The 22585-nt window shown below is 46.9% G+C and overlaps 1 protein-coding gene across 1 annotated transcript in view; it reads right to left on the bottom strand.

Annotated features, from left to right (window-relative positions):
• Window positions 1–22585, bottom strand: part of Spt-I (serine palmitoyltransferase subunit I) — a 75544-nt gene that overhangs the window by 21632 nt on the left and 31327 nt on the right. Inside the window, exons 5-9 of the mRNA XM_077643577.1 lie at window positions 17176–17308; window positions 10420–10560; window positions 7105–7291; window positions 6014–6109; window positions 49–145 (exon numbers count right to left, since the gene is read on the bottom strand). Coding sequence (XP_077499703.1) covers window positions 49–145; window positions 6014–6109; window positions 7105–7291; window positions 10420–10560; window positions 17176–17308 — 654 coding nt within the window. The remainder of the gene's footprint in view (window positions 1–48; window positions 146–6013; window positions 6110–7104; window positions 7292–10419; window positions 10561–17175; window positions 17309–22585) is intronic.

Genomic DNA, 22585 nt, shown 5'->3' with positions numbered 1-22585 from the left:
ACACGCAACTTGTGGGCAAACATCCATGGAGCAAAGAAAAGGGCTCACCAGGGTGAGCAGCCAGGTGGTTCACAGCCTGTAGGGAAACCGAGGCCTGTAGGGGAGGCAGGGACGCTGAGAAGCAATAGCCTAGACCCGACAGCCGCTGGAAGAGCAGACAGGGCCCACACTGAATCTCAGCTGTCTCCTTTTTGTGCCAGGTTTTTCAGGAAAGCACACTATTAATTTTAAAAAACAGGCTTTTTGAGGTAACAGTATGCCTTTTGCAGCATAGTAATACCAGTGGTGGCTGAAAACCAGTGAACTGCTTTTAACTATCTTGGGATGGCGTTGCGCACACGACAGGATGTACCATCCCAAGAAAGCTATGCACCAACTCGCCCAGCAAGAAGTTCTTCTACATCGCTTTTAACTAGCAAGCTGCTTAACTAAATTAAAATTAACTTTTTAACTATTAGAGCACGATGCCTATTTTCCATCAGAGATCTGTAGCTGGCTATTAGTAATAGCCATATCAGTTTTTACAATTACAAAAATGTGATTTTCGACAGCGCTGTGGTTCAACAAACTTTGGCCATTTCTCGTACAATTCGAAAGCCCCGTGCCTACGGAGAGCACTCAGCGACATCCAACAAACCATATTATTTCTGTGCCTCGCCAGCGCTGAGGCACTCACTGCAGCGACAGGACTGCCATATTTAAATATCCACAGTGGAACCTCATTTATCCGGACCTCGATAACTCAGAAATTTGGTTAACTCAGACTACCTGCACAGTCCCAGCAAAAATGTGAGCAGCTCAGAGGTGTTAAAGGATTGTGAACTCAGAAACATTTGCCGCATATCGGATAACTCAGACAAACTCGGAGCGAGCTATCGCAACATCCCACTTTAGGCCGTGCAGTACACAGCAGCCTGGAGACTCGTCTGCCCTTGTCATAACCGATGATGAGGCCGAGGCAGCCGGGAAGAGCTAGCTGGAAAAGCTGAAACACGGCAAGAAGCTGGGCTGCTGGGCGATGATAGTGAAAAAGCAATCAGTGGCCAGGTGACGCTATCCACCATCTGATGCGCTTGTTGAGCCGCCGGAGCATCCAGTACGCATTGAAAGTGGCAAAGCACAATGTGACAGCTTGCACTGCCACCAGTCATTGCCCCATGCCACCGGCTGACTGCTATGCCTTCATTGCAGCTCCTTTCTTAGTGTTGTGACAGCCCACGCTGCGCACGAGCAGGTGCCCATAGTGTTCACTGGCTGTGCTGGGGCATGCTGTCAGTGTCATCATGCCCCGCACCTGCCACTGCAGCGCGGAGGCACATCGCCTAGCCACTGCGCCACAGCGCAGGATTGTCATGAGGATCCTCCTTTAGACACAGCGGGCTTGTCTGCCCTGATGGCTGTGATGGACCAACCCTGATGGGGTTGAAGAAAATCATTCTCGAGCAGATTCCGGTGACAAGGCAAACAGAGAACAGTTTTTCATGAAATAAAGGGATAGTCATGCCACATACATTTTTTCTTCTTGTTTTCATGGCCCATTCGATAGTCTGGAATTTGGTTAGGGCGAACATTTTTTCCAGTCCCTTGTGATTCAGGTTAACGAGGTTTTACTGCACACGCGCAGCATGTATACACCCTCAGTGTTCCTTTGCATTTAATGAAATCAATATGATGTCAGGCTACCAGCCAGCCCAACAGTCCACTCTTTAATAGAAGGACTGCTTAACAGGCAGAAGAGTCTTTCTGGCTCATCTAAACAAGTAAATACAGTAGAATCTCGATGATACGAACGTCATGGGGTTGCAAAAAATATTCGTATCATCTGAAATTCATATTATCCAAAGTAAACAAAATCTATATGCAGAAGCACAGAAAATGCATTCATGCAGATTTGCTTGCAGCTGACAGGATTTATTTATGACTGCATGCCCCGCTCATTTGAAATGTTAGAAATATACGGGCAGTGTTTAGTGCTCAAAGATGCAGTCATTGCTCACACATCCGTATCATCTGTAGGGGTGCAGAGAGTGTTCGGAACACCCAAAGTTCTGCCCACTGTACGCATACACAATGCACTCTGCCCAGAAAATCTTACCAATTGGTATCATCCCAAAATTTGTATCAACCGTGACCCTGTCAGTCATCAACATTCTACTGTAACCCAGACTGTGAAGTCGTGAACAAATCACGCACTATATCAATGAAGCCAAGCCCCTTTATCTTCAACCTAACACTTCACCTCTTCTTTCAAACGCCTACCCAATACTACTATATTGAAACCTGTCACGCTGACAAATTCACCTTATATCTCTCGTGGATTAAAATGGTCACATTCAGAGTAAGGCTTCAGCCCTAGCTAGTGCATTCTCCAGTTCTTCAGCAGCTACTCCATGGTTGTGTATCCGTGAACTTGTGCCAAACAGCCATTGGTTGTTTCAGAATGAGAAGTCTACTATAGTCCCCTTATTAAACATTGACTATGCTGAGGCTGCACTGCATGAGCTGCAAACAACTCAGCAAGAAGCAAACACAAACTTCCCCTTTTTTCACCTTTCCCCCCCTCTCCCTTCACGTTCTAAGCGTCTACCCAATATAAAACACAGTGCTAGCGCATCTTCCCTTACCAACCTTGCATAGATGCCCACAGAGTGTCCAAAACATGCTGCAAAGTGTTTGGCGGCATCTCATGACGACGAGTGCACGTTGCAAGGCATATTTCGAGTTTTCAAGAAATGCAGACATTTACCCATCTCTTCATTTATTACATATTCTTAAATGAAATTCAACATTCCACTCGGCTGCCTGACTTTAAGGGGGGATGCAGGGTTCAAATCGAGTAAACACTCTTGACTTTAATTTTTAAAAACAGTAGGTTCGGAATTTAACAGGCCTTCTAAATCACATCTAAAAAAATTTATACCAGAAGCAGCCCCAAAGTAACTGTAAAAAAAGTTATTGTCACCATCGGTAGCAGGAAAATTGGCTAAAATCTCTGCTGGCAGATTTCCGAGCACGATACTTCAGCTTCTGCACTGCCACTTTGACAAGTTCGGTATCATTGGAAAGCTTGTTCCATCAGAGCTCTCCGCCCATTAGGACTACGTGTCTAAAATCAGAAACACTGGCACAAACATCAAAAATGTGGCAGCCTCTACAAAGCCATTGCCATGAACGGCCATGACCTGCTCGTGCAACTTCAGTGCCAGTTTTCTCAAAGGTGTTTTGACCCGACTTCCGTGCTTGCAGAAAGCGTAGCATAACAATGGCTTGTTTGATTTTCACAAGGTTTGTTGCGTTATATTTCTTGATAAATTCTTTATGCAGAGACGTTCCTGCATTTTTGAATTAATTTCTCTTGCTCTGCAACCACTGAATAGCCAGTGCATTATGCAAGCATGGATTTAACATTCTCTGTAGGAAAAAATCAGGCTGCTAAAAATATTTCGAGAATGTCACTGCATGCACCGTTCCTTAAGGTAAGTGCAACTCCAGGCTCCTGTCATGTTTTGTTGCGGTGCCAGACTTTGTGCAAGTTTGGTGTAAGAATGAAGCACATAAAAATTGTGGGGCCCCCATGGCTCGACACAACAGGTTGTGTGCACCAAGCCCGTGTCATTCTAAGCGGATGCGAGTGGGTGCATTCAAGTGCAGCACCACAGCGTATGTGCGGCAAGTTCTTCGCCGCAGTGAGCACGCGTGCTATCTGTATCTGGCCAGTGGCTAGATGAAGGCCAAGTGAGTAGCACACAGGAAATTTCAGTGCGGAAGCACTGCCTGTGCACTTCGTGGTTCCAGCTGCCGATGAGACATTTACAATTCGCTTTCGGTGGGCGCAGAAGCCTTCCTGGCTCCTTCAATGTGGACCACTGGCAGCGAGACAGTGGTACCTGGTGTGAGTGGCGGTAATGCCAGCAAGCGTGCGATTTGTGTAGCCCTGAGGTGCACGTGTCGTCGTGCAGTTTACTGGAGCAGACATCATGTTGTTTTATCATAGCGTGGTGTCGAGGCACTAGGTCACTACACTGTTGTTACGCTAGTACGAGTGCTCCTCTTCGCATGGACCTCGCTGCGAGTGCACTTGTTTCCTTCTGCATTCTTGTGTTGTTCCGTTAGCCCGCAATAAACGGGGTTGTCTGTTCGTGTGGTGTGTGACTCATCAGGCGATAGATACCTTGGCTCGCAAACTGCCCAGAAAGGGGAGGTTCCCTCACTCTATAACTTCAAAACTATTGAAGGTACACGGTGAAAATTTGTATTTAATCTTTTAGTGCACTTCCCAATAAGCATGCCAGATTTAATCGCTGTAAGCCAAAAATACAAATTTCACATCTGAAACCCCCTGTTAAGGTAGGGAAGGTGGCTGCTCTGTACAGATCACACCATGCATAAGCCCCGTTGGTGGCATAGCTCACTTCCCACCGTCCGCTGCAAACATCTGCTTGAAACTTGCCTACATTCCCAAAACTCAGCCCACTAAATATCACCACAGCAGTTTATTTATGGTCTTGTGACAGCTAGGCAGCACAAGCTGCCAGTGCTCAATGATGCAAACCTAAATCGGCGAAAACAGTGGAAAAATTGTAAATGCAAACCAAAGTTTGCCAACACAATGATTACAGGCAGAAGTTGCGACAATGTGACACACGAACTGCTGGAAGCGTTTTTTATCAGAAAAAATGCTGATATGCTGATATGTGTATAAGCCACACTTCAGTCTGCTTGAAATGAAAAGAGTGTTTCTTGGCGACATGTGTGCAAGATTCTGAAAAATTTGGTATGAAGACTGGCTTTAAGAGTGTATATATGTGTGCGCGTTCTTTCTGAATAAACAGTTTTGAGTTAGCGCCTGTCTTGCCCCCTTTATGTGTTGTGCTAAAAAGAATTGCACCCTGAAAATGGTTTATGATTTATGGAGTTTAACGTCCCAAAGAGACTCAGTCTATGAGGGGCATTGTGGTGGAGGGTTCTGGTAATTTTGATCACGTGGGATTCTTTGCGCACTGACATCGCACAGCAAATTCTGCTTTGAAAACATGAACCAACTAGCCCCCAAGCAAATGCTGCTGAAATATTTATGGACTGAACACATTCTGGCACACCATGCTCAATATGTAATAGGTAACGATTTTGTGTGGAGGGGAAGGGCAGAGGGGGGAAGAAATCCAACACAACTCAGGTAGAATTGAAAAAAAAAAAAGAAAGCAGTGAACAATTCAACACAATTCAAATTCAGTGGGTTATACTGTCTTGCAATAATATAAACAAACAAAACATGAATACGACAAAGATGAGGTCAAGTATTTTTTTTTTAGACAGTGACACTACCTCCTAGGCAAACCTTTTCATTCATTTTTGGTTTTTGGGAAGAATGACATTTGTAGTACATCTGCTCAGCATTTGATTTCTTTCCCTTTCAATGTGTGATCCCTTCTTGCTGACATGAGCTGGAACACATATTGGTTACAACCAATACCGGTTTTGCAATGAAACATATTATGGATACATGTCAACCTGAGGGTGTGCCCACGTCTCTGAAATGAGTCCCATCCTAAAAACCTTTTCACTGGTGACACACTGCATTTCCCATGGTAATTATCCAAAACAAATCGGACAGCTAACTTGGGTGTTTTCTAATTTGTCAATATATTTGTTTTATACTTAGAGCCCTGTAGTGATATCCTGTGCCCCTCAAAGTTCCCTGTCGGGTGTCTTACTATTCCCAATGGTGGCAAATGACACAAAAGCATTTAACTCTTGTTGAACAGTGTCAAAATATGCACTTACATACCTTTTCGGTGCTAAATGCTTGTGGCAACGCAACTGCTCGCTATTCGGTAACCCGTTTTGAAAGCTGCCCACTTGCTCATCCTTACCCCAAGAATAGAAGTCGTCAATGCAGTCCCAATACATAAACGTGGTCCAGAGAACGTTACTCTGAATTACAGACCAATTTCAGTTACAAGTCCGCATTGCAAAAGCCCGGAATGCACAGTGTACAGAGCAGTGGTCCCACCTGATGGTCGACGACGAAGCTGGTGCCGCAGCAGAAGCCACCGTAGGAGCCCACCGCATGCTCCAGTGTGGCGCACATCAGGTCAATCTCACTGCTCTGCGGACAGACAGGGAAAAAGTCGGGTCAGGCACTGCGCACAACACAGTGGAAAGTTGCACACACTTGGAGCCCCTCTTAGCCACATTCTAAAACAAGAAAATGTGATAGCACTTTTGATGTCTGCTATGGCATTGAGTGCCTAATGTTGTTCTTGAGATTTTCTATCTAACACTCTGGATGGAACCGTTCCATATATGGTATGTATGAATCATCACCTACAAGGTTCCAGTACTTTCCTATGGATTATCATACAGGATTCTGACCACACCCACTAATCTACCTTAATCTGCCCACTAATCCAAACTAATCCACCTTAATCCATTTTTAGGGCGGGCCAACTTCCAAATTTTGGGCGCCTTCAGATTTTCAAATTTCACGGCGCCCTGTGATTGGCCCACTAGTGGTCATGTGGTATTGATGACGTCATGACCCTCTCAACCAATTTGAGATATAAAATAAAAATGTTTCTGCATGTACCGTACACCTATGCAGAGAAGGTGAGCAGTGAAATCAGAGGCTTTTTAAAAAGCGAAGCAGCTTTCCTCCTCTGTGACGTGCAGAGGAAGAGAAAATGCCCCAGCATTCTTCTCTACACTGGCCACACTGCCAAACCAGGCAGCGTATTCATAGCACAGGTTGTCAGGACTACCACAGACACAGCACAACAGAGCAGTGCTGCGCCTTCTTTCTTTCATCTACGCCCACTGAGCTATAGCCATGGTAAACGAGCTCTCTCTCGCTCATGGCTCTCATAAATTATGACTCACAATTAGCAAAGGTGAACCACCATTCCGCTGTTTAAATGAGTTCACCTGAACGTGCAGTTTTTGTGCAACCAAAACTAAACTGCATAAATTCCAATGAGCTTTACTATCTGCGTACTGTTCACATGAATTCTTTTCTTTTTCACCAACTCTCCCCTGCAATGCATCCACAACCCTGAGGGGAAAATACACATATTGCGACCAATGCTCAGCCCTCCAACCACTCACAGGTACGTCGAAGTGCTCACGCACGCCGCGCCCTGTGCGGCCCAGCACACCGAACGAGCAGGTCTCGTCAAGGAACAGGCGAAGCTGGAAGCGCCGCCGTAGCCGCACCAGGTCGGGCAGTGGGCAGATGTCTCCCACACTGGCGTAGATGCCCTCAGCCACCAGGAAGCGGCGGGTCACCCGCGCCCTGCACACGATGCAACATTTCGTTGGGTCATGACAAATAATGCAGTCAAGATGGAATCAGTGTTTGGGTGCTCATTTTGGGTTCTTTGTTCACAAGAAACCCACAAAGGGAGGCCATATGAGCTATACGGGCTTCCATACAATTCAAATGGGATCCCACATGGACTTTTGTTGTGAACAAGGAACCTGATATGAGCACCAAAACACTCGATTCTTTTTTACTTGTTCAGTGACTGCAGCTCATCCTTTGCAAGACAGGTCACTAGCAAAGCCTTTTGTACAGAAGAGGGTTTAACCAACCTAACGATTAGATGACGATAAAAAGGAGTCTTGAATGGCAAGCTTTATTTGCTGGTACCCATAACAGCAGCAATGTATGTAGAAAAGTCGTTATCAAGGCTGACAGTGACGGATAGTAACCCCATGATCGTACCATATTCATCTGCAGCTGCCTTTGAAGCATTACTTTCTACAGGCATTTTACCACACGAATAGAAATTTCTAAAACAAGATCAGTGTTGAAGCAAGAAAATGCACAGCCATTCTTTTAAGAGTTGCCAGGCATACTAAGCTGCACACGTAATCAGAAAAACTAAACCCTATTATAAATTCAAAACTCGCATAGCTTATATTTCTTCAAAGTGCGCGGATTTTTCGGACTGATTATTCAGACCACTTTTCGGATACCAATGAATGAAAAATCTGTAGCAGACAGTATTGCATGAAGTCCACATTTTGGAAAAACCAGAAAAAATAATGCAACAACAGAAAGCTTTTCACAAAAACAAGAGTTAATCACTAATCGCCAGTTTGACATCAGAAAAACATTGTTCAACTGAAATTGCTCTATACAAAAATAAGTGATCTTTAGACAGTTTTAAAAAAAGGCACATGGCACTAGATACTATAGATACTAGATAATCTTATAGCTATTATTACGGAGTGTGCAGTAGAAGTAGGTGGTAACTGCAGCGGTGGCCTAGTGATCCAAGCATGCGCCTTGCATGTGGGAGGTGCAGGGTTCGATCCTCAGTGCTGCCGGCTACCCACCAATGATACAATGGGTACAAGCTTTGCCCTGGTCTGGTGCTCGGCTTATTTAGGGTGAAATGCTTGGGAAATGGGTCTTTGACCCCACCTCTAGTAGAAGAAAATACCTTGTGCTATGGTGCTCTTTGGCCACAGATGCCCTTGCGCCACAAAAATCCATAATCATCATCAGAAGTAGGTGGTACGATGGTTCAACAGGATACTGGCAAGATTTCTCAGCAAACGAAAGATAAACGCCAAAGCATGAAAATGTATAACCCTACAGACAGAATAGAATTGGCAGAGCTACCAACCTTAATAAATAAGTGCAAGGTAGCCGACATAAGGAAGCTTTATACAGCCAAACCCCGCTACAATGAACGGTTCGACAGCGAAATTTCCGCCACAATGAAGTATTTCCTATTTCCCATCAGCATACCATACTAGGCAATGCAGTTATTTTCCCCCACAGCTAACAATTTTCGCAGCAAGGTTCCACTTCAACGAAATTTTTCCGAATAAGTGGCCAATTTTTTTTTTGTGTGTCCACGTATGTGCCCGTATCTCGTTAGGTTTCACCAAAAGTGGCTGCCGAAAACAGTTTGCACTTTCAATAGCGCGGCTGACATTCCCGGGAGAATCGGAATTAATGTGCAGTCGTGCGCATAAAGATGCGATGCAGCGCATGACTGCCGACGATGGATTTGTATGTTCTTGCCGACAGCCTGGACTTTGCACTTGCAAACCACAGTCGTTGGTGAATGGTGGCTTTCGACCTTTCGACTTTTTCGCTTGCTTCACTGATGAAGGCGTAACGCGAACGAGTTCTACAGCGTTCATTTCAGTGTGAAGCAATCATGTCAATGGAAATCAGCGAAAATGTTAAGCGTTATATGATAACCGCTGGCTAGTTACAGAGCACTTTTTCCGAGGCTTCTTTGGGGAGCAAAGGCCTAGCGACATCGAGCAAGTGGCACGCAACGATCTGCTGTCACCCGGCGCGCCGATGGGCGGCATGTCATTGCAAGAAGCCTGATGCCAGTAGAGTGCACTCTAGTCTTGCTTTTGCGCTGCAGGCAAGCATCGTGATAATGTTTCGCCCACCCCGTCTGGTGCCCTCCTCCACTGACTGAATACAGCCACTGCGAGTGCCAGTGGTTCTTGGCTGATGTCTCAACAGAACGACACACCGCTGGTAAGTTCGCACCACGCGTCGCAAAACGTAAAACGTCTTCGAACAATTGGAGCAACTACACATCTGGTACGTCGTCTAAAGAATTAATTTCGAGGTGCATGTGACTGCTGCTCAACGCCTCCAGGCAGCACGAGCTAAGTACAGGTTCTTGCACGACGAAAGGAAGGGCACTTTCAAAATGCGTGCGTAAAACTCAGCTTTGGTAGCAAATGTACCGGGTGCGTTTATTACGCGATTCCGAGATTTTCGGAGTACCAAGGAACTTGCCATGACGCCCATTTCGAAACAGTGAAAAACCAAAACTGACAAATGTTTGTAAAATGAACGTTCTTCAGGAACTATACGGTCTAAACTGTCACTGTTTTGTCCCGATTTCACGACAACAAAGCTTCCGCTTCAAAGAAATTTTTCGAGGGTTCGGTGAATTTCGTTGCAGTGGGATTCGGCTATATTGAGAGAATCGAGCATGCTATAAACAAGGGAGGTGGCCTAAAAGAGTTAAGCGGAAACTTTTGTTTTTCTGCATGTTAATTGTTAGACCCACCGTTCTGCTCTGCCTGTCCAACTCACTGATCACGCTTTGCAGTTCATGTCCTGAGGAACTTAGCAAGGCATGTCATCAGCAAATTGCAGATTACTAACATAGTCTCCATTAACTTTCATCCCCAACTGTTCCCAATCCGGGCCTCTGAATTACTATAATGTTTATCCTGGCTTGCGAATCATGCAGTTCTTGTCATTGTACTAACGCCACTGGTTCCTACCTTTTGCAATTTCACTTCACTTGTGCCGTTCTGGGAGGTCTCCCAGGCAGCCAGCCCTGTACTTTGGGACCTGCCCTCATGCAACATTTCTGTCGCATTCCCTTGGACCACATGCTCCAACAAATAGACACACGAACTCACTTGCGGGGGTCGACAGTGTCACGCTCCTGCTGCTCCAGGAGCAGCCGCTCCAAGTCGCCAATGTCGTTGTGACGGAAGTAGTACACCTGGCTCCGTGAGGCCAGCAGCCCCATCTGGATGGCATAGTTGACTTCTGCATCCCTGCAGCCACAGTCACCCACAGATATGCATGCATCAGCGATAGACTGTCAAACCTCTGTGAACAGGGCAATCCGCTTATAACAATATTGAGAAATATTGACAAAACTGGAAAATCCAATTGTTATAACCGATTATCGTTATATTTGGACCAGCAAAAAAGAAAAGATGGCAGTGGTTTAGCTCTGGTTAAACCTGGAGTGATGCGATAGCTACAGCTGGCCAAGTGGAACTCGGCCAGTTGAATTGCAAAGTCAGTCTTTCGACCCTCCGTTTCGCTGGGCGTTCCTTCTTCATCTCCGTCCCTGGACGTGATTCTGTCTCTCTCTCCCCTCTCCATTGCCTCCCCCACTTGGTTTCAGCGGCGCGCCGGCCACTGCTGCGCACCACGTGGCGGCGCCTCCACACTGAAGGCTTGAAATGTTAGCGTAATGCAGCTATCGCTACAGAAGCAAAAAACAACACACCTACAACAAGGCCATACAGGGTCTTGGCACTCTCCCAAGTTCGGGCGAGCCACCGAAACACCCTCTGGAGCTCCCATCAAATGATAACCACGCCACAATGTTATTGGGGCACAGCATCTTGGCGCACTGCCAAGGTCTGTGCTGGGGACAGCGCAAAACGGGGGAACCTGGCAAGAAAAGCTGACGCTTATCTCAACGACAAAAGTGGGGGGGGGGGGGGGGGGGTGAGGTTAAGAGATATCACCTTGCGCTATCACCCAGTTCACGAATGCACAAACTGGCCGAAAATACATTTGTACGAGACAGCGTTGTGCAGTGGCGGCCAAGTAAGCTCCTCCCTCCAGCAATTGCCACAACGATAGCGCTTGGTTCCTGATGCCGTAGGCAACACTCCCTCACCGAATTAGCCACCACTCCTTGCGCAGTGCTGCAAAGATCAAGCAATGCGTCGCTGCCCTTCTCTGGCAGGTGCTGCCATCGGGAGCACTTGGGTTGCTTGGGTTGGGTTGCGACCCAGGTTGCTCTTCCCAAGAAGCCTCTCACAATTACATGAGCTGCCGCCTGACAGGGCTGTAGGCTGCTAGGTATATATATATATATACTGTACATACACCTGTGCAGGTGAGCATCCTGCCACAAAATTGACTTCAAACAAACACACACACAACACCCAAATGCGGGGAATGGCTACTATAAGTGCTAGCAAAATATAAAGCTAAACAAAACAGATAAATAAAGTTAAACAAGGGCAAGCATGCTAGTGCACCTAAGTCACATTTAGCTTACCACACATTGCTAATTATAAGCAGGCGTTTCTAAGAAAATGACCTTCCAAAGGAGGGGGGTCGACTTATAATTGGTGTCGACCTATATGCGGCAAAGGCGGCCTGTGTGCAGGGTCAAAAGTAGTTTCGACCAAGCTGTGGATAATATCACGCCCCGTACATGATAGGATGCACGCGCCTGACAATTGGCGTGAATTAAGTGTAAAAAGTGAAGCAGGTTGCTAGATCAGTTTACTGGCAAACATCACGTGATTGTAAGTTGACATCAAGATCCTCCGAAGCTCTGGCGCACGACTGACGCCGACGGCTCGCCATGCTTGTGGTCTGCGACTGTCGATGTGAAGTGGCATTCGCCTCGCCTGCTTTTCCGCATGCTTCACTGTCGAAGGGCTTGCAGCAATCAAATATACATTCACTTTAATTATTGTGTGACAGTGAACTGGCAAGATGATTATACTTTTTAGAGCAAACCATGACTAGATTAAAAAACTTTGCTATGGCTTTGATGCGCAGCACGCTAGGCCTAACAACTCCATACAAACAGTGCCTGGCGAGCTGCGAAGAAACGCGCCGCTAGCATGGGTGCACCCCATTCTAGTTTTTTTGTGCAGCATAATGTTTTGTCCTTTCTGATGCGAACGCCAAGTGCAGAAGATGACTTAGCAGTGCTGTGGCACTGCATGTTCGCAGTTCCAGCCAAAGTCTGATGCGCGGGACAACTCTGCATGTGTGTGGTCAGCAGTCATGAGCTGGCAGTTTTAAGCTCCCTGCGTAGTGTAGCACATGGGCAAACTGATGCACATATGTAGCAATCGTTTTGCCTGAATTTTCTTTTTCTTTTTTAAGAATTACCGGCTGCCAAGCTGGGCCAGCAGCCCTTACACGAGTATTACACGGTCTTGTCGTTTACAAACACGGGTGATGATGGCGATACTAGCCCCGAAGCATTTCTGGTAGCGGTATTTGAAAACGTCTGCGCCAGTGTAGACGACACTTGTTGCACTGGTTTTGGTAAGGCAGCGCAATATGCGAACCATTCCAAGCAGTGTTTGATAAGGCACCGGTGCAGGTGATGCCCCAGCTTTCGATGCATCTTTTTTCCCACGGGTAATTGCTTGCTCGAAAAACGCACTCTTCAGACAGGAAGTGTTGTGGGGCTACATTGCAGTGTTGCCAGAACAAAGAACGTTCGACTAAACAGTGTATAATGTAGTTGTCAAATACGGTGTGAAAGCAAGTCTTGAACAGGAACACACAGCTCGAAGTAATAATAGTGCAAAGCCAGCAGTCAGAGACCAACAGAGATAACAGGCGATAAAGCAGCACAGTCATGTGTGGGCCCCCTGACTAGCGGCAAACAGAACCGCCAATGGTTAGGCAGTTTCGGATGCTGGCGTCGGAGGTTACCGGATGTACACGGCGATGCCGCTCAGCCATTATTCCAAATCCTGCATTGCGCGCACCTGCGAGCATGCTGGTGGTCTGACACAGCAGGAAGCGGAAAATATGGGACTAAAAGTTTCTTTTTCTATATAAACACGGGCAATAAATTAGGGGTGTGTAAATCACACGAGTAAATACAATAAACCACGTGACCAGTCACTGCACGCAAAAGTGTCTGTGCGCTTTTGCATGCCTTTTTGCTATTTCTGCATTTCACTTCACCGAGGTGACAGTCACTAGCAGTGGTGTGTGTGGTGTATGTCTCTGCCTGATGGACACCAAGGTGCCACCACAACCTTGGCAACAATACAGCGTGGCTTTCAAGCGAGAAGCAATCCTCCACGCCGTGTCAGAAAAGAACGTTGCCGCAGGGCGGAAATTTGATGTGTCAGAAAAAGGTGTGGGGGAATGGAGAGAACAAAGACGCAAGATATTTGCGTGTGCTGCTACACGCCGTTCCTTTCACGAACTGAAGTCCAGATGATACCCCACTGTTGAGGAGGCAGCTTGAAATTGGATTCGCGACCAAAGAAGTAAGAGCCTTGGAGTTTGCTGCGACAACACTGAAGCAAAGGCATGCACTACTGTGGAGGACATGTGCACTCTGTGCACTGACTTCAAAGTGTCAAAGAAATGGGTGACAAATTTCATGAAATGGAACGGCCTGAGCCTAAGGCAACAGACAACTGTATGCCAAAGGTTGCCCGAAGCATACGAAGAGAAACAGCATGCATTCTGCGCTACGCAAGTGACCTGAGGGTAAAACATATGTTCCTGCTTGGTCAGGTCGCCAATGCTGACCAGACTCCGGCCTGGTTTGACAAGCCCAGTAAGAGGAGCGTGTCCGGGAAGGGTGAGCACCAGGTTCGCCTGCTGACCACGGGCAACACGCACAACCGTTTCATGGTTGAAACGTCCCTCCTTCGCCCCTGTTGCTTACCGTTCTCTGCATTCCTCTCCGCGGCCACTTCCTTTGTCCACCCCTACTCTTCCTGATGGAGTCAACGGTGGCTACCAAATATGGCAACGTGGGTTGTTGCCTGTCCAAATAGGGGAAACATTCCGCGGAAACACAATGCTAGGAGGGTGCGGTCAGCAGCTTCCAGGAAACATCACTGAATCGTCACACCTTTTCATCAGTGGCGACGAGTCGTAAGAAATGTCTCGCAGACAAATAAATGTTCCTTTGCATGACTCGGTCTTTTGAAAAACTTATTCGTGAGCTAGGGCCACGGGGTGAGGCAGTGTCGACCTATATTTGGAGTCAAAACTTTTTTTTGCCCAGGGGTGGTCGCAAGTTGGGGGGTTGACTTATAATCGGAGTCAACTTATAATCGGCAATTTGCAGTAACCAAGGGGAGAGTCATAGATGTGAATAAAACACATCATCATTTGGACAGTACTTTTGCACACACGAAACCAGGTTCCATCCACTGTGGCAAATGTAGCAACAGTGTCTTCGCAGAACCAATTCCTGCCCGAGAAGACTGTTTATGGGGCTCGGTGCCAATGGCTAGCCCCTAGGCCAGGTCAAAGAGCAGCAACAACTGATTGGTTCTTACAAGACTGCAAACCTCAGCCTGTGCTATCAAGGAGCACCGTACTTGAGCTGTGAGTGCGGGCCTCTCACACTGAGAAGCACATATGGGAACACAACTGCTTTGAAATACACTGCTGGAGCACATGTGGAAAGGCTCCACAATGTGCAATTGTCTGCTAGGTTCATGAGCACTTTTTGATACGTTTTCAACACAGCACCTTGCAAAACTCAATCTTACGCATCACTGTGGGTGAGTTGTGCAAATCTGTGATGGAGTTATGAGCCCTTTTCAGATATTAGAACAGCAGCAGCCAAGGGTGCGTGGGCAACCTGCACACATGTTGCGATGGCTTTCTGGGGCACGCTTCATTGGAAAGCACAGATAAAGGGTCTTTGGTAATATAAACAGATACAGTGGACTCCCATTAAGATGAATTCAGTTAAGACAAATTCTTGGATAAGATGAACAATGCCAGACCATGTGGTTGGGTTCCCATTTGATTCAATGTAAAAAAATTAGCTTAACCCTGCAACACTTAGCATATAAAATGTGAATAATATTAATTTCTGCTTGGATTAGTACATAAACTGCTGGGATATTTAATTAATGGTCATCTCCACATATTTATCAATGCAAGGACCATGTGTAAACTCCCAGAGATACAGAAGGCCTACTGAAAGATAAATGTGTGCAGAGGCTAACCTTAACGGCAGAATTTGTAGTCGTAACGCTATATTTGCAGTTTTGAATTTTGTACCCGATTTACTGTATGCACCTAGGTTTTACTGCAGTTGCACGCAGTTTCATCGACCTTCGGCATTTAGAAATAAGAATTACCTAAAATTAATTATGCTGTAATTGCCTTTCGCTTGAAAAATCTCCCAGTTTTTTGCACTTGTACAATGAAGGGACCATGCAGTGATAAAATCCTGAAAATTCATGTTGTATCTGACATTTTCAATCCTGGGCATTACAGGGAGAACATGAACTGTTTGTCATGAGCTTTGGTTAAGATGAACTTTTGCGGCGACCTTGCCACATAGTGACTCCGGGCCATGGTACTCGCAGAGCATCCGTGCAGCACTCTCGAGGCAAGCATGAGAAAAACAAATTGAAAGAATGCTTCCCTGCCAGTAGCCATACCAGCCCTCACGAGAGCTCCCACCCTGCTAGTTGACTTGGTGCTGACACAATTCAATTAAATCAAAGTCAAATTTTAAACTGAAGCGGCGTTGCAACATACATTTTCAGGGCACACAGATTTGACATGACCCTACGGTATCAGTGCCATGGCTGCATCGCCTGCACTGGATTGAGAGATGTGAGGTGCACAGCCCCACAGCAGGAGTGGGACCTATGAGAAAGATGGTTGTATGCTTTTAGAGCCTGTACCGCTTGGCTAGCCAGCTCAGCACCTTGGTGCACTTGGAAGAGAACAACACTAGTGGTCACTGCAGAAGGGACAAGAAAAGAGACTGAAAGAAAGAAAAAAAAGATTGGTTGGAGCATGTGTTTACTCTTTGCCTTTTCTTTCTGGCATCTGCATGAGCACACAACCACGTTCCTCGCTCTTCACCTTCACGCCCTCTCTCCACTCAGTGGCAGCTGGCTCCTCCGAACTTACCCGAGTAACAACGAGCTTCATGGAAGATTCTTGGTTGAGACTGCATTAAATAGTGCTTTTGCATTAAAGCTAGACCAATGCTGTTTTCAAGTGGGGTGGCATGAGCTTCTTCCGTACCCTCTCTTTTTCAGCTCATCGTATGCATTCTTCTGCGGTTATCTCCTCATGGCAAGGTAATTTTATTCATTGCTGTCTTGTGACATATAGTCACATCTGCTGCACTCATATATCCTTTTGGAGGGCACTTCTGATCAGATGAACTTTTGATAAGATGAAACTTTCATGGCCCCTTCAACTTTGTCTCAAAGGGAGTCGATAATCTCGCACAGTAGATAGCGATATAAGACAGCAACCACAGCTCAATCCACTTCCAGCCTGCTGCCCCTGACCACTGCCAGCAGGGAGAGAGAGGGCCATGCCTGTTCTGGTACTGGCACATCGGAGCATCTAGATGCTACTTGAAGAACCACCTCACCACCTGCGATGTCAAGCTGTGGTCCTCTTCTGCGTGGTGGAAAAGACTCGGAGATGCACAAACGTCAAGCACTGTGTGCAGCCCACGGAAGCCCCAGCATTTTCCCACCTATTCCAAGCTCACTTGGACAGACAAGGCATCCACCAAAGTACGAGAGTTTACAGACATAGCTGGCCTTCTTTACCCTCGTCCAGGTCAGCTTGGTGGACCCGGACTGTTACCGACATGAGCCCTGTGACCTGCTATGACAAGAAAGACACCGCGAGAGTGGATGCACACTCACGCAAAGATGACGTCGCCCTGCTTGGCGTAGGACGGGATGGCACTCGAGACGGTCGAGAAGCCGTACGAGTAGAGGCACGCCTCCTCCACGCCCATGAACTCGGCCAGGCGGCTCTCCAGCTCCAGGTGGATGTCTGCACAGTGCAGCCAACATCATAACCCTCCCTGTGCTGCTGGAACTGGCTGCTCACTTGGCAGCCTAAAACATGGCATGGCCCGACAGTAGGGCAGAAAATCTGACATCAAGGTATTGACAGCCTCGAAAAAGGTGCTGCACATGGCAAGGCAGCTAGTGCATCCAGCTACGGCAGGTAATGACCACAGACTGTTAGAGCAAAACAGCCAGCAGAATAAGAATAGGCTGGATTTGACAGGCACTCTCACGTCTTGTCAGCTTGCCAGTATCCCTCAAGGAGAAAGTTTATAACAGTTCTATCTTGCCCGGCCAACAAGAATGCTTGAAATTGAACTGAGGATCAGGGTAACGTTCAGAGACACTAAGAGCAGCGGGGAGCGCATAACGAATTCTAGTTAACTCTTTCCTCACCACGAGGAAAACAGGCAATTTTAGGGTGGGGAACGCAAACAATTATTCCCCCAATTAATTTAAAGGGACACTGAGAAGAAATTCAAGTTAGCTTGTATCGTTAGAATACCAGCTCCTGATCACAAAAACACCACTCTTACTGAAAACAAAGCTCTTGTAAGGTAGAAAATAGCAAGAACCAAAATACAGGCATCGCCGCCACAGGCCGATCTCGCAAGTACAAGCGTGATGACGTCATAGGACAAGAGACGCCACCTTCGAGGAATCCTCCTTACTTCAAGGACACCACGAATCTCTGAGGCTGACAAGGGAAGGTTGCACGGTTCAATATTCAAGTAAGTTTTGTATTGAAACCAATAGTGCACTTTTATCACACAAGAAAGAGAGACAAAAGACAACCTGAATGTTGGAAGCAAAGAAAACCGATGCTTGGTGGCGCCACAGGCGGCCAGGAGAGTTTCGGTTTGTTATGGCGCTTCGTGTCTATGAGCTTTGAGTGCCCCGTGGTTTTGCTTTTGACACGTCTAGATTTACAAGCGCCGAACAGCAGAGGAACTGTACGTGCCACTTCAAATGCTAAACTAGTTAACCTTTGAAGAAGCCTATTAAGGCTAGTCAGATGATCGCCACGGTCGATGAAAAACTATGATGGCACGACGGTCGGTGATCGTACAAGGCAGTTAGCAGTATAAAGAGCACTTCGTACGCTTGCCCGGCGAAACATTCCCGGCTGTGCCAGTGAACTTCGAACTACGTAACGGAAATCGTTTATTAGGGAAGGGAGACAATATACAAGGCAGTTAAGAAAAAAATTGGAGGACGCCTAAGCTTCGCCTTAAAGAGTGGAACGTGACAGCGCATTGCAGCACTGCCAGGGAGTCCACGGAACACCATCGCTCGTTCGGCATGACGCCTTGCCCGTTAGACAAATCGCTCTGCTACGTATGGTCAAACGGACGCGTGGAGCGGCAAACCACATAGAAGTGCTGCCAGGCGCCTTGTCGAAATGCGCGGGACTCAAGTTGCAGTCGTAGTTCGTCGGCACATCGTTCTCGACAAACCCCATGCCACGAACGGCAGCATAGCTTCCGTGCCGAATGAACGGGCAGCAAGCCGCAAGCTTCGTGGTGAACGTGCTTTGGATGTGCGCTGTGTTGTTCGCCGCTCACCGCGTGATTCTTGCGTGCCCGCACGGCCCCACTGCACCCGAACGAGACGAGCGGGAGGCGCTGCCGTCACGCGCTATCTGTTGGGGCAGTGGGGTATTTGCGAGAAGGAGGACGAGGAATTTTTCGCTCCTCCTTGCGCCCAAACGAGACGAGCGGTAGGCGCTGCCATCGCGCGCTATCTGTTGGGGCAGTGGGGTACATTGCAAGGAGGAGGATTTCTCGCTCACAGCCAATGCTGCTGCCGCCGGCACTAGCTTTTCTGCGACACGAGCTCCTTAACGCTGTCGTATTAAAATTGCTGATGGCCTAGCTCTGCTAGGCCAGGATATGCATAGCAAAAGCGCGGAGACTTCTGCATTGGAAGAGTGCATTCACCAGATGCGTTTTTCCCATGGTCAAAGCTTGAGCCGTCGTGGCGGAGTGGTGGCATCTCCGCCTCAAACGCCAAAGGCCCTGGTTCGATTCCAAGCCTCGGCACAGGCTTTTTTTTTTATTCAGTGAGTGTGCAGGGGGGGGTTTCAACGGCTCCCATAGATGCCACCACCAAATATGTTGGTTAGCGGTTAAGCGCAGGCTCTGTTAAGGCGCGTTTATACTCCGGTGTAACGCGCGCGCGCTGCACGGTGATGTCACGTCGGCCAAAGAGAGACCCTCTATACTCTAACTGCGCTTGACCACCGACGCGTTCGGTGACTTCGGCACACTCTGACCGCACTGGCGGAGACTTGGAGAATGCCTCTATTTCACGCCGAGTGCGTCAGCCGCCGCCGGCCCAGCCAGACTGGTTCGGCTCCACGGCGAGGCACGCGTTGTGACGTCATGTCCTTCCTCGGAGCACCGCTACGGCGAAATCGCAAGTTCGCGGCCAGTAAAGCTTTCGTTTTACAAGAAATTTGGAACCTGCAGAGACCGTGACTCCGCTCTCCTCCGATTAGTTTGTTTGTGGCTCCATTCAATAGCTTCGGCAGTTGGGCGGAGCTGTTCTATTCTAGCTCTCGGCTAATTTAATCCATTCACAGTACACATCTGAAGGTACATGCAAGTGGGCGAGAGAACCCGATCCAGTGGACCCCGTACCGCCGGAAAAGCGTGGAACCCGTTGAAGCATCGTCCGTAGGTTTTACTCTCAAGCCGCCAACTTTAAACGCGGGTGCCCTTGAGCACCCATCAGTTTTTTGTGGAAAAAAATAAAAATAAATAAACAACGTGGCCCTTGCAACCGTGAAAAACCTCCTCAACGCCGCCTACTGCACCGTGCAACAGCGCTTTTCAAGGAATCCCAATCCGTTGGCCCCAAAGCCTCGGCCAGTCTCCGATGGGTGCGACATGCCGACCTTGTCCTCGCCCCTCACGACTTCCTGCACTGGGGTTAAGATATTTAATTAGCAACGGCTGCTCACTGGGGAAGGAAGAAACAGCCCGCCTGCGCCTAACCTAACCGTGCTCCCTCAAAAGCATCGCACGCTCCGTGGGGCTGAGGTCGCTGAAATGCAGGCCGGAGTTTTTGCGAGAACTTCGTTGACGGGTTCGGGATCGGGATCCATCGTAACGCTGGCAAGGCACCGGTGCAAATGTAAACGAAGTGACGGTAGCGACCCCCAATAGATGCCTTCAAAGAGTGGCAGCGGTAGCTTTCATTTCGGCTGCTGCTAGACCACATCGCTAGCCACCAGATATCACGGAGTCTGCGTTTACGTCCCATTTCAAGTCACTCCGTCCTGTTACATCATAAGAGGATGCCGTGACGTCATAAGAGTGCGCCGCATTTGAATCATAGGGCGGGAAAAACTTTTTCAACTTTGAATCCAAATTTCTTTGAAATAAATGCATCTTTCGCTCCCGGACAAGCAGCAACAAAGCCATGAAATGCCGAACAATCAGATCTTGCTAACAAAAAAAATTGATAGAGTTCTCCTCACTGTCCCTTTAAAAACTGCTCTACAGCACAGTGTAGGTAGTCCCAGGAAGTCCCAGTACAGTCACTGACTTCAGGATCTCCTTCTGTATTAATTTGTCCATCCTATATATTCTTTTTTATTCCAATAAACTGATTCTGATTCTGAGCAGAGTTCTCTTTTTAATGTCATAAGGAAAAAAAAAGATACGCATTGTTTATGAGGAAAAGATCTGGCAAAATTTGAGAGACTCGCATAAAAATTCACAAATATATTAAGTGCATTCAGTGAGAAAATAGGAGAATAAAAAATCTAAGGTATTTTCGTCAGAGCCGAGCAAAAGTACACCCTGTCAATATTAATTTGACTAAATACATATCTCAAGCCTCTGTGGTTCCGTGACTATATACACACAAAATCTGACAGCCGTAGGTCCAACAGTTTTTCCCTTACGAGTTTTCTCCATGGTCGCTGCCTACATGGGCCTGCTCTGGGCCTACATGGAGTACATTTCTGGCGTATGCACGAGAGAATGCATATTTAAATCAAAGCTGCAAGAAACCCCATGGAAAGGCATGAGCGACTTGGGAACTGTTTGGCCACTGGGGGCAGAAATCTGGTTTACTCGAATCCACAAACTAGGGAGGCTGCTCAGAGCGCCCCTGTTGTTTCACACCTTTTGAAAAGCTAACTACATGGGAGCACAGTGAGTGTTCTCTAACTTTCAATGGCACTCAGGCTGCAGGCATTTTTTAAGAAACCCTTAAACGACAAATGTGCATTATAATGTATGCAGGGTGTGACGAAAAACAATTAAGCCTCGATATAACAAAATTCAATAACTCAATCCTCGATATAACGAAGTATTCCAGTTTTCATAACTTCGCGTCCAAGAACACCATGCATTTTTAGCCTTACAATAACGAAGTAGATTTTGCCGCACTTTCAACCCAACGAAATTTCATTGCTGGCTGGAAACGAACCTGTGGAAAACGTGTATTGCGGGCGCGAATGAAGCGCGTGCCGAAACACGCATCAGAGTGAGTCATATGGGCGCTGCACTGCTCTCACATACTGAGCACATTTTTATTTATTTATTTATTTATTCATTATGGGATTGTTGATGACACACTGCAATTTTTCACCAGTTACTTATCAGGTCGACAACAGAAAGTGGTAATTAACAACCTTGAATCAACATATAGCTATATAAAATGCGGAGTACCCCAAGGATCTGTCCTGGGGCCTCTACTGTTTTCCATTTATATAAATGAACTTCCAGGTTCAGTCTCGCTTTCGCAGGTTCTCATGTATGCAGACGACACGGCCCTCATATTCACAGGTAAATCGGTTTCTGCGATGCAAGACGACATGAAGCAGGATTTAATGACTGTTTCCAACTGGTTCAGTAACAATAGATTAACATTGAACGTTGCAAAAACTAAATATGTCGTCTTCCATACAAGAAGAAAAAACGTTGATTTTAACCATATTAGGATTTCCTTAAACAATTGTATAATCGAGTCAGTTCCTTCATTTAAATATCTTGGTGTTATCTTTGACAATAACCTTAACTGGAAGAATCAAGTGAACAGCGTTTGTAATAGAGCTGCGTTTGGTTGCTACGTCCTTATTAAGGCTAGACAATACTTTCCTCGCAACATATTACGAAGCTTGTACTTCTCATTCGTTCATTGTCATATGAGTTATTGCTGCGAATCATGGGGCCACACATACTCAACTTATCTCACACCTCTGCAACGGTTACAGAAGCGAGCACTAAGGATTATAACATATTCT

Source organism: Amblyomma americanum, chromosome 11, assembly GCF_052857255.1.
Source record: "Amblyomma americanum isolate KBUSLIRL-KWMA chromosome 11, ASM5285725v1, whole genome shotgun sequence".
Lineage (NCBI taxonomy): Eukaryota > Metazoa > Arthropoda > Arachnida > Ixodida > Ixodidae > Amblyomma > Amblyomma americanum.
This window is presented reverse-complemented; position numbering and strand designations above follow the sequence as displayed.